The sequence below is a fragment of the Emydura macquarii genome, unplaced genomic scaffold (assembly GCF_026122565.2).
Source record: "Emydura macquarii macquarii isolate MOO-44397 ecotype Brisbane River unplaced genomic scaffold, CSIRO-AGI_Emac_v2 contig_1790, whole genome shotgun sequence".
In the NCBI taxonomy this organism is placed as follows: domain Eukaryota; kingdom Metazoa; phylum Chordata; order Testudines; family Chelidae; genus Emydura; species Emydura macquarii.
This window is the reverse complement of record NW_027131927.1, coordinates 14786635-14799269: the sequence shown is the minus strand read 5'-3', so window position 1 is coordinate 14799269 and position 12635 is coordinate 14786635. Positions and strand designations below refer to the sequence as shown.

The window sequence follows — 12635 nt, the reverse complement described above, 5'->3', positions numbered from 1 at the left end:
GTTAAAAATATCCTTTTAAATTAATGTGGTATGAGTTTGAGTTGTAGAGGTCTAGTTGACAAAGTATTCTACTGCTGTCCTAATAGCATGGGAAACTGTGAAATTTTAAATGACAAAATTAGCTTTCCCTATGTGCTTCAGAGCATTAAAAATAGTAATTTAACTCTTATTTTTGCTTTAATGCATACTAGACCTCTGCTGCTGCTAACCTAATTACTAATTAAGCATGATTCACTGGACTGTAGAGTAATAAAACAGCCTGAAGCAGTGAGCTGTGCAACCTGTTTAATGCATATAACTAGTGTGTATTGTTTCCATTATTCAGTAGTTCATTGTTCTCCTAATGTAATTCTATGACCAAATCAGCTGGAGTTAAACAATTGAAGAAGATACTGGTAAGACTTTGGCACACTGCATGGTGTCAGTCCAAACTGATAAAAAGAGTGACTGTGAAGTGTTTTCTTATGCTTCCTGCAGTGGATTCACTATTGAGTTGGCTTCGGCGTTCACAGTTGTGATAGCTTCCAATGTTGGACTTCCTGTCAGTACTACACACTGCAAGGTATGCCTTTGCCATGTGACTGCAGTCATGGAACTCTGGACTGTGCAGGTCGCTGTATAATGGCATGATTCAATGCAGGAAAAAGCGGAAATGGTTCTCGGCAAGGCAAGAATAAATTTATGTCGAGGCATAGCCAAGTTATGTTCTTTCAAAAAAAAAAATTTACAAAAATATAGTGGAACTGGAAACGTTCACTATAAAAATACATTTTTGATTTTTAGATTGAAAATATTGAGAATCTATTATAATTGGAGCATGGGAGCTTACAGGGGTATGAACTCGATTGGAACTGTGGATGACAAATTTGTAAAGGGATTTTTTTGGGCAGAGCCTAAGAGAGAATGATCACAAGCAAAATTAAACAATTCTATAGTATGCAGGGAGTAGAAGCAGCTGAATCAGCTCTCCTTTGATCATGCCATTTGAGCCTAGATCTGTAGCATTCCTCCATGTTCAGAGGCTCTGACACCTTCCATCGTTCATCCTTCACTGTCTTGATAAGTGCATGGCATGGGATCTCCTTCATGTAACTCTTATACTACAACATTTCCATCTATCTTTTTTTTTATTTCTTCACAGTGGATTTTGCATTGAAGTAATGTGTGCATTAACGGTACTTGTAGCCTCAAATGTGGGTATTCCAATAAGCTCCACTCATTGCAAGGTATTGGCGTTTGCAGTGATAATACCAATAAGACAAATTGTTCAGATACACTGTAACAGTCAAATTATGAGAAATGCTGATCATTGCATTTTGCCTTCATTATGTGATGCACCAAATAGATTTTGATGACGACCAAAAAAAAAAATAGATTACATTCAAAAGAACTACACTGATGCAAAGTTAAGACTGAGCAATTGCACAAAAGTGTGAGATGTTTTAAGTTTCTTACCATAATGTTAACTTGGCCACCCTGAATCTAACCAATATAGTTGTGTAGTTAATTGTTCACAATGTTACATGTATACCTTATTGTAGAGATTATGTAGTTGAGTTAACATATGTTTAGCGATCTGAATTGTTGAACATCCTCACTTCTGTGCTTTAATTTCTTGATCTGAGCTATGAACTAAACTAGTTTTTGCGTTTGCGGGTTGATTTGTTTTTTCAAAAGAAAAAGTGTGCACAATTTCACCTGGGGAATGTGTGGCACACAGGACACCCCAAAAGAGCATGAGGGAACTCTCACACTGTGTATGTGCAACATAGAGCATTCAGACAATTAGCTTACATTGCTAACTGTGGCTGGTAGGAATGTGGAATCCCTATTCCAGGGGAAGCTCTGAAATGTAAAAGGAAAAATAACCTTCGTTTTGCATCAGAATGAAAGCTTGAAATTTCCCACAACCAGGAATTCGTTTAGTCTTCTCAAAACAAAGCTGATGGGGCATCTGGAGATCCAGCAGTCCTGCTTCCAGGCTCCCTGCCCGGTAGCCAGGAGCCCAGAAGCCTCAGCTCAAGTTGGGGCTCTGAGCATTGTCAGGCTCCCCGCTCTGTGGCATGGAGCTTAGAAGTTCAGAGAGCTCTAACTTAAGCTTTCAGGGCAGCCAGGCTCCTGGGACTGCAGCAGCCTATGAGCCAGATGAGTGGGCAGGAAACCAGATGGGTTCCAGAACAGTTGGTTTAGTCAAATTGTTATTTTCTGATGCAAAAAGTCAGAAAGTTTCCTACCAGCTCTATTGCTAAACCACTTCTCTCTCCTACTTAGCAACATTCTTCACTGAGGGTTAGCCATGTTTGAACTATTATGGAGGCATTTTCAAAGTGCTCAGTGTTCTAACTCTGGTTCTTTTGATGCCACTGGTAAAAAATTCTGAGCACTTTGATCCTATCCTTAAAGATCAGCCAGTTGAGTTGAATGAGAAAAAGAAACATTGACGAATTGCTTCCAAGTGAGGAGTATTTTTCCCTACTTACCAAACTCAAACGGCTGAACCATTTTTGCTCACAAAAAGAAAACATTTACTTTGGGACAGACTCCAAACATATGAAGTTTCCATGTGAAAGGATTTTTTTTAAAGAAAGTTACAAGCAACTTACAAGGATGGAATTGTCTCTCAACTTTAATTGTTTCACTTTGCTGTGGTGGGAGGGATTTTTTCCCAGTTGTACAACAAATTATAGTTCCTTTAAAATGGGCTTCAATTAAAAAAGTTAATACTTTCTGCCTTTGTACACTGCCTGTAACTTTCTGCAAACAATTGGGTGGATTTGTCTTCTTACCTAGATGATCTGCTTTATTGTAGCATTATGCTCTTTCAGGAGAGCATACTGTTATCCTGGACTGGATGTTTGAGCAAAACAATGGAACCACCTTAAACTGTTGAGCAGATAAAGCAAGCCAGTGTAATAGATTTGTTAGTGTCATTCTGAGCCCCGTAAATGAATGACACATTCAGTAATTTTTTTATGTATGTAAAAAATGACCCCCTTTAAAAATGTTTTGTTTCTACTTATGTATCACTAGGTTGTCAGCTCTGTACAGATGTGAGCTAACCTTTAAAATGGTTACTAGTGAGACTAAAACACTAGTTTTGTCACCAGAAAATTTAATTTGTTGTCATTTGCACCAGAAGAAAAATGGGTTGAAAATGAATCTAGTCTTAAGTCTATAATATCACAAAGTGGGATGGTTCAGACTTTTTTAGTAAGAGAAGCAGAACATTGGATGTTTTAGGATTCCTGTTGGCTGGAAGGGATGTCCATCAACTGAGCATGAACCAACTTGAAGACTAAGGGAAGGGATAATTACAACTATTTGGAGGGTGTAAAACCCCATACAGGGAGAGGACTTGTTTGGGGTGGTATAGTGGGGCATAAGTAGGGATAGAGAGTGGGATCTGATTAAGGAAAATTTAAGATGAATATTTGGTAGATCTTCTTGTCTCCCAGTAGACATGATGGAGAGCCCATAGGTTGGGACTTGAATACAATAGAGGGCAGAGCATTAGCAAATAGTGTGTCCTGTAGAGAACAATCAGATGCTGCTGGAGGATGGACTATTGCTGGTTTTGATTCAGGTAATTCCCTTCCTTTCACCTTCTCTGCGCTGAAAGAAATACAAATCCCTCCTCCAGTCCTCTGGAGCCAAGCGGACAAATGCTGGGGCATGAGGCTCCCATCTAGAAAACAGAGAGCAGAGGTAGGGCAACCCTGAAAGAACTTTATCAGATCTTAAATTTAGCATCAATACCAGAGACATATGCATTAGAGAAACTTTAACCTATTTTGGCAGGGTGACCAAGATTTGTAACTGGCTCACAAATAACATACCCTGGTGGCCAAAAGGCACCGTGCATTTTGGGGTTAGTGACTAAAGCCCTGATCCTGAAATTGAATCTGCAACAGCCAGACCCATGCTCTGTGGAGAGATCCAGGAAATCCCCTGTGCCCTCGGTCACTAACCCCAAAATGTTCAGTACCTTTGGCTGTCAAGGTATAATATTTATGGGCCAAGCAGGTTCCACCTACAAGGAGCTCATTGTAGCAGCAGAGCCTGGAATTTTCAGTTTTGGCCATTGGTTCACATGTCAGAAAGTCACTCTGGAAATAGGCTTTTAGTAGAGTTAGCCTGCATTTATTCTAATCCCTGAAGCTTCCAAATTAACACACAAGGGCTTCTGCGTAGCTTGCATTGAAGGACAGGCAGGTTTGATTAGCCTGTCTATGCACCAAAACAACAATGGAACATGGGTGTTGTAGGCATCCTCTGCACAGAAGTGTGTATTTTAGCAGGTACCATTGTTGCCTGCAGAACTACTTGTTCTATATATCTGTAGTTAAACAGAGCACATGAAGGCAAACTGCACTGGTTTGAAACCAATCTGAAGGTAGCTGTCATCAAAAATCTACAAATCATTTTAGTTTTCCTCCTTTGAAGTTTTAACTGCTTTTCTAATCTTTAATTCATCAAAATTGTTTATTAATAAACTAATAAACTAAGCTTTCATAATGTTTAGAGCTGGATTTACCAATGCCATCATTGCTGATATCTTTTTAAATTCCAGGGAAAAAATCTAGAAGTTACATCTTGCTTACACACCAAACCAGGTTACTGTATCAAATTTCAGTCTTACTCATAAATTGGAAACACAAGCTGATTACAAAAATTGTGTGAAATGGATAATATACCTCGGGCTTCTGATTTATTGGTTAAAACTTACAAACACTCCTGATATCAGAAACAGACAAAAAAAAGTTTTTAATCCAATTAACACTAGACATGGTTACTTATATAAGTACTTGTCTACACAGAGCAGCAATGCAGACTATGATGGTGTGATTTCTAAAGTGGACTTACACGTTGCACATTAATTGGTCTGTGTAGCTCCTGCTGGTGCATACTAAAGCATCCTTTGTGTACTTTAACATAGTGCTGTTTGAGAGAGTACTACAATAAAGTGCATGAGGAGACATTACAAATATGACTCATTACAGTATTTACAAAGAGAATCTTGAAAGACCCTGATTTTTGGACATAGAAGTGTAGGACTGGAAGGGACCTCAATAGGTCATCTAGGCCAATCCCCTGCACTCAAGGCAGGACTAAGGAATAACTAGACCATTCCTGACAGATGTTTGTCTAACCTGTTATTAAAAACCTCCAGTGATGGAGATTCTACAGCCTGCCTAGGCAGTTTGTTCTAGTACTTAAATATCCTGACAGTTAGGAAGTTTTTCCTAATGTCTAAGCTAAACTGCCCTTGCTGCAATTTAAGCCCATTGCTTTTTGTCTTATCCTCAGAGGTTAACAACAACAATTTTTCTCCCTTCTCCTTGTAACACCATTTATGTACTTGAAAACTGTTATATCCCATTCTCTTCCTGCCGCCCCCTCCGCCCCCCCAGTCTTCTCCAGACTAAACAAACCCAGTTTTTTCAATCTTTCCTCACAGGTCATGTTTTCTAGGCCTTTTGTTATTTTTATTGCTCTTCTCTGGACTTTCTCCAGTTTGTCCACATCTTTCCTGAAATGTGGTGCTCAGAATTGGACACAATATTCCAGCCAAGGCCTTATCAGCACGGAGTAGAGCAGAAGAATTATTTCTCGTGTCTTGCTTATAATATTCCTGCTAATACATTCCAGAATGTTTGCTTTTTTGGCAGTGATATACTATTCATTCATATTTAGCTTGTGATCCACTATAATCCACAGATCCCTTTCCGTAGTACTCCCTCCTAAGCAGTCATTTCCCATTTTGTGTGTGCAACTGTTTGTTCCTTCCTAAGTGGAGTTCTTGACAAATCCATGTTGACTTATTTATCTCTTTATCTTCTAGGTGTTTGCAAATTGATTGCTTGATTATTTGCTCCATTATCTTCCTTGGTACTGAAGTTAAAATGACTGGTCTATAATTGCCCGAGTTATCCTTATTCCCCTTTTTATATAGATTGGCACTATATTTGCACTTTTCCAGTCCTCTGGAATCTCTCCCATGAGTTTTCAAAGATAATTGCTATTGGCTCAGATATCTCCTCAGTCAGCTTTTTGAGTATTCTAGGATCATGGCAACAAGTATAAAAGGCTTGCGGAGGCTAAGCCTCCCCAAACAGCCGCTGTTGGAAGCTCCTGCTTGGCCTCTGCCCCCGTGGCCCCACCTCCGCTGCTCCTCTTCCTGCCCCCACTCTGCATCTCTTCCCCAAGACCCCTCTGCCTGCGTGGCTTGCTCCTCTCAGCCCCCTCCCCCAAGGCTGCTGATGCTAGAGCAACTCAGCTAGGGCCAGTGATGGAGTGGGAGGGGGCGGAGAGTTGTGAGCGACAGGGGGCCCCAGAGGTGGGCTCCAAGCAGTCTGAGCAGGGTGATGCCAGCCTCCCCAAATGCAAATGTCTAGGATATATTTCACTGGCCTGCTGACCTGAAGATACCTAATTTGTCTAACTTCGCGCACTATTTTAGCCTCAGATTCTACCTCATTTTCACAGGCATTCACCATGTTAGATGTCCGATCGCCACTAACCTTTTTGGTGAAAACAAAAAAGTCATTTATTAGCACTTCTGCCATTTCCAAATTTTCTATTACTGTCTCCCTCCCCACCCCCCTGAGTAACCAGCCTACCCTGTCCTTAGTCTCTCTTGCTTCTAATGTATTTGTAGAATGTTTTCTTGTTACCCTTTGTCTCTAGTTAGTTTCATCTCATTTTGTGCCTTGGCCTTTTCTAATTTTGTCCTTATATGCTTATTTTGTTTTTATATTCAACCTTTGTAATTTGATCTAGTTTCCACTTTTTATAGGGCTCTTTTTTGAGTTTCAATCATTGAAGATCTCCTGGTTAAGCGAGGATGGTCTCTTGCCATCCTTCCTATGCAGTGGGGTAGTTTGCTCTTGTGCCCTTAACAATGTCTCTTTGAAAAACTGTCAACTCTCTTGAATCGTTTTCCCCTTAGACTTGCTTCCCATGGGATCTATCCTACTAACTCCGAGTTTGCTAAAGTCTGCCTTCTTGAAACCCATTATCTTTATTCTGATGTTTTCCCTCCTACCATTCCTTAGAATCATGAACGCTACCATTTCATGATCACTTTCACCCAAGCTGCTTTCTACTTTCAAATTCTCAACCAGTTCCTTCCTATTTGTCAAAATCAAATCAAGAACAGCTTCTCCCCTAGTTGCTTTCTTCACCTTCTGAAATAAAAAATTTCCAATGTATTCCAAGAACTTGTTGGATAGTCTGGGACCTGCTGTATTATTTTCCCAGCAGATGTCTGGGTAGTTGAAGTCCCCTATCACCACCAAGTCCTGTGCTTTCGATGATTTTGTTAGTTTTTTAAAATAAGCCTCATCCACCTCTTCTTCACGGTTATCTGGTCTATAGTAGACCCCTCCCGTGACATCACACTTGTTTTTTACCCCTTTTATCCTTATTCAGAGACTTTCAACAAGTCTGTGTCCTATTTCCATCTCAACCTCGGTGCAAGTGTGTACCTCTCTGATTTACAAGGCAACATCTCCTCCTTTTTTTCCCTGCCTGTCCTTGCTGAGCAAGCAAACATCTACATAAAACTCAAAAATTGCTAAAAATAATCCCCCAAACTAGAAGCCTTAAATGTATTAAGGAGCCAAGCATCACGATCCCTACCAGACCCAGTTTCCTTTGCACCAATGAGCTATTCAGAAATCTGCTGCTGCTTGTATCTCTCTTTATTTAGGCTGGTAGCCCCTCTAGACAACTGCAAACCATGGGGGGCCAGCTACAGTACTTATTAGTCCCAGACTGGCCTATCAGTGATGGATGGGTTTATTCAGATTAAATGTTACATAGCTAATAAGTTTCTCTTCAAACAGGTTTTTATACACTGATACCTTATTAGGTGAAAGCTTCTCTTAACTGATTCCCACAGAGAGAGTGCCTCTCTTCACCCTCTGTTCAAACAGCTTGCTCCACCCAATGGCACTAAATCTCTGTAAATGCAGGGAAGTTTTTATTTTAAAAAATCAATGTGGTCCAGTCTGTTTTCTTTAGTCCAGGCAAAAGTGCCATTTAGGGCCAGATCCAACTCTGCTTTGCAATCAGTGGACAGATTCCCATTGACTACAGTGGGACTTGAACCAGGCCCTTCCTTCAGGAAGGATTCTCAGCCACAACATGGCAGCATGCCCACAAGGTCTCCTCTTAGGCTAACTCACGTCCATTCTTGAGGCTTTCACCCATATGGCAAGACACTTAATCCTATGCCATGGTGCTGGGCATAGCTGACTAGCAGCTTTCATGACCACAGAATTCAAGCAGCAAGAGACAGAAGAGCTACTAGTTCTTCTAGCTCTACACTCTAATATAGAAAAACACACTCTGACAGAGTGTTTAGTTTTAAATGCCCTAACAAATGTGGCTTTCAGCACTTTCCTCAGGCAGTTATGCCACTGGTTGATAAATCTGCCAGCAATTCTTCCCCTACTAGCCTAAGCACTGGTCTACACTTACCAGACGATTTGGTGGCAGTCAATGGGAGTTATGCAAACTACTTTGTATAACTCCTGTTGACTGCTGTGCTTCCCTTCTGCGCGGCATCTTCACTGCACTGCGCCAATCGGAACCGTGTTCCCATTGACACAGCGCTACACCACTTGAGGGGATGGTTTTACTGCCTCAACTTCTTCACTGACCACTCAGTCGATTCAGATAGATTCATTTGACGACGGCAACTTTGCCACCGTCAGTGTAGACATACCCTCAGTTTTCCCCTTTAATTGTTGAACACCTTTAAGTCTGTGGAATTTCTCTTTCTTCCATGTTGGGAGAATTTCTTGCTATTTTAACAGTGGCTTCCATGGAGCAACACTGATTTTATACCAGTTGGGGTGGCCCAGGATGCTGCTTCAGGCACAGAAAGAAAATACAATTTAGAAAAACTTCCCACACATACTTATTTCCAAAAACTGTTTAAAAACTTTTTTCACAAGAATCTTTAATCTCAATCAATTTATTTAATACTCAAAAAAGTGGATTCATAGCTAGTGAATTTCCTTATCTGAAAATTCCATGAAAATCCATAGCTAGATTTTAACTATCCCCCTTGCTGAGTCTTAATTTGATGCAGTAATGTATCAGTTATTGCTAGATCCCAAAAAGTCAATTCTAACAGAAAAGCATTTTCTGTTTCCAGTTCCCAGCTAATAAGAGCTTGCTGCTGCTAATAAATGTTTTATGTCCTCAAGTGGCCACATCATTAATTGCATTACTTCTCAGGCCTGAGGAACTCTACAGCCCAGTTATTGATCTGTAATCCTGCCTTAATCCTCTGGGCAATATTTTCTGATATGAATAAAACCTTCCTCTAATCCATCATTGCCCTGAGGTGGTGGTATGCTTTGTTGGAATAAACTACCATTACTACAATACTTTTAAAACTACCTCCCGTACAGGAATACATACACAGAAGTTGATCTGTCAAACCCTTCTGCTATAGCTATTTCTCAAAGGATATTTCTCTGTTAACAATCTCTCGCCTTGATTCCACCCTGATTGCATTCCCCACAGCATCAGGCTGGTCTAGTCATTTGTGGGAAGGGCTATGAGCATTTGATACAAGGAGAGTTGCTTTGATTAGCAGTTGGCCAGAAGCACATGTTTTACACTGGACAGACTGTATAGGTTTTTATTATTTAGATTTCAGTAGCACCCAAAATGTACCAGGAGTTTGGCAAACACCAAGGAGAACTCAGTTCTTGCACCAAAGAGCTCACAGTCTAAAGCCTCAATTCTGCAATGAGTCCCACACAGTAAGACCCATGTGCCCATGCAGGGCTTATTGAAGTCAACAGGCTCTCTGGGTGGGTGTAGTGCTCTGCCTAGATACAGTCCATTGCAGGATTGGGGCCTAAAGAGGCAGAGGCACCTAGAGACAACTGCATTTACACTAGCAGAGTTAACTGCCATTTGACTGAGACACCTGAATCTAATTAAGCTGCCTAAGTTGATGCATCTACTATGAAAGACATTTAAGAGTCAGCTGCTGTGTGTTTGTATTTTCATTTTCACTTTCACTTTTGTTTAACCCCAGCAAACCTGCAAGTGCTAAATTCCAGCCATCCTTTAAGAAGCATCAGTCTTCACTGAAGTCTACATTACTTTAGGATTTTAGCTAATTACATTGCTGGATATCAGCTGATTGGCATTGGGTTGGTCATAGAGGTCTTTTAGATGTGAATCTTCTCTCTCTAATCCTCTTCTCAAACTCCCAAGGTTGGTTCTGTGGTGGCAGTCGGCTGGATACGTTCAAAGAAAGCTGTTGACTGGCGTCTGTTCCGCAACATCTTTCTGGCCTGGTTTGTGACGGTTCCTGTCGCTGGCTTGTTCAGTGCTGGAGTCATGGCGATCTTGATGTATGGGATTCTGCCCTACGTCTGAATTGCCACTTCCCTTAGGAAACAGAGGAGGGGAAAAGAATACCCTGCTAACCTGTCCAATGAAAGTGCTAGTCGGCAAGGATTCATCTTCCATATCTAACTTCTTATCTACTGTATATAACAATGTGTCATACTGGTGACATGGTGATATAATGTGGTGCCGTTTCTTATATATTAAAGAAATATATGCATATAGTAGGTAATAGAACCTAAGTTATATTATAAGTGGGGTGAAAATAATTGCCTAGAATTTAATATTTAGTGAAATTTGTACATACTGTAACATTTCAGTGGCGATTTTTTTAATCGTTCAAAGAAGAGTATGGCTTGGGAAATGTTTCTTGTCTATTTGATATAAGATAAAGCGAGGTACAGGATTGCATAACATGAATTTTTTTAAAGTTAGTAAGCGATACTGGAACAAAATAAAATGTGCATAAGTGCTTTTCGTAAAATAACTTTGTTCATATCAGATTGATCTATGTGTACAATACTGTATGGCAACTGCTTTTGTAAATACTTACAAACAGTAACTTTTTAATGGTGCATTTCCCTTATATATTTTGGATAAGAAAGTTTAGAAAGTACCAAAGAAGCAGGGAAATAGCTTGCCAGAGTTAAGTTGTTGTCTACCTGTGTGTGTCCTTGTGTGTTCCCACTTCTAATTCAAAGTTGTTTTCACTAAGCTACCACCAGCAAAGCTGGGATAGTACTGTTCATATTTGACTGTAACTAGCAAAAAACAGTATTTGACAGTTATGCCTGTTCTCGTTATTCTGTATGCTTAATACTACTGTCCGCGTGATTAGTCAACTAACTTAATTATGTTTTCAATCTGAAATACACTAAATATTCATCTTCCATCTTCTCCCACCCCTAGCACATCTGAATTCAGTCCTCCCAAACACTTGAACAGGAGCAAGATCAGGCCTTAACTATCTTCCTTCCTCAGTAATTCTCCATCACACAGTCTCAGATAAATGGGTAGGACTGTATGGTTGGTAACTACATGGCATGTACTCTAAAGTCATGCATAGAATTGAGGAAGGTAGGTACTAAGCAGGCCTGGCACTTGGGTATTAGAAAGTAATGAATAGTAATGGACCCTGCCCCAGGAATGAACTGCTTTCAGGAGTACAGTTGTGTAATTGAGGCTGTTGGAATCCAGACTTTATGGATACCAACAAACATTCTAGGGCCAGGTTTGCATGTTGAGTAGTACTTGCTTCTACTGTGGAAGAAGGTGCTGGTCATTGTGACTAAGGGTTTGTCTACACTGCAATCTGAGATGCAACTGCAGCATAGGCAGACACAAATGGGCTAGCATGGCTAAAAATAGCAGCAGTGGCACAGGCCTCAGTGCAGGCTGTACAAATATACCAGGGGCCCTGGGTACAAACTTGCATTCCTAGCCCCCACTGTTGCTTTTAGCCATATTGCAATCACATGGTGGATTGTGGTACAGACAGGACCGGTGTAAGGACAAGAGTCTGGCCCTAGAAAAACAGAGTCTGTGGATACAGATGGTTAGATTGAGATTGTCACAGCAGTGCAGGGGATTATATAGAACAAGAAGGTTTTAATCTCAGCCTAGAAATCTTGGTGCCATTCAAATTGAGGTTACGGTTTGGGGGGTGGAAGGCAATGTTTGGATGGAGATGGGAACCTAGTACTGTTTAAATGCTGCTAAAATTTTGATAGACAAACATTCTTGGTACTCTGACTTTTTCCATTGGTCATTCATACTAAATTTATAATAAAAAAGATAAATAGCCCCTATCATTGTTTGTTTGCCTCTTGAATTTTTTGAACATTACTCAGCTGCATCAGACATGACTGGAAAGGGCACAAATGCTAAAAATGCCCTACCGTGGGCAGCTAGAACTTATACTTTGCATTTGTTCACATCCTATTTGTTCTTTGTCCACATGAGTCCTTGGGTGGATTTTGACAATCACACAGCAGTAGCTCAAATAAAACAGAGCTGTGTGTAAAGCAAACAAACCCTTCCGTGATTGCTGTTGGTCTGGCACACCCCACCTCTCCTGAATCACCACAGCCTGGTCTGGTGATGATTCCTGTCACAACTGTCATGGGTGGATGCATAATTAAAATGTCCCCTTGATACTGCCATATAGTCAGCAACTGCTGCCCTGATGTCTGGTTCAAACAGACAGTGCGCTCTAGGGAAGCTCCCTTTCAGTGGTAGCCATAAACATTTCCAGC

General features: G+C 40.6%; 1 protein-coding gene across 4 annotated transcripts in view; it reads left to right on the top strand.

Moving 5' to 3' along the window:
• The window catches only part of SLC20A2 (solute carrier family 20 member 2), an 81500-nt gene extending 69315 nt beyond the window's left edge, over nt 1–12185 (top strand). For 3 of the 4 annotated variants that reach the window (XM_067556930.1, XM_067556929.1, XM_067556931.1), the window contains 2 exons: nt 478–562; nt 10246–12185. In XM_067556930.1, coding sequence (XP_067413031.1) covers nt 478–562; nt 10246–10410 — 250 coding nt within the window. In that variant the 3' untranslated portion in view covers nt 10411–12185. The remainder of the gene's footprint in view (nt 1–477; nt 563–10245) is intronic. The other variant, XM_067556932.1, reaches the window with a different exon arrangement.
• The last annotated feature ends 450 nt before the right edge of the window (nt 12186–12635 follow it).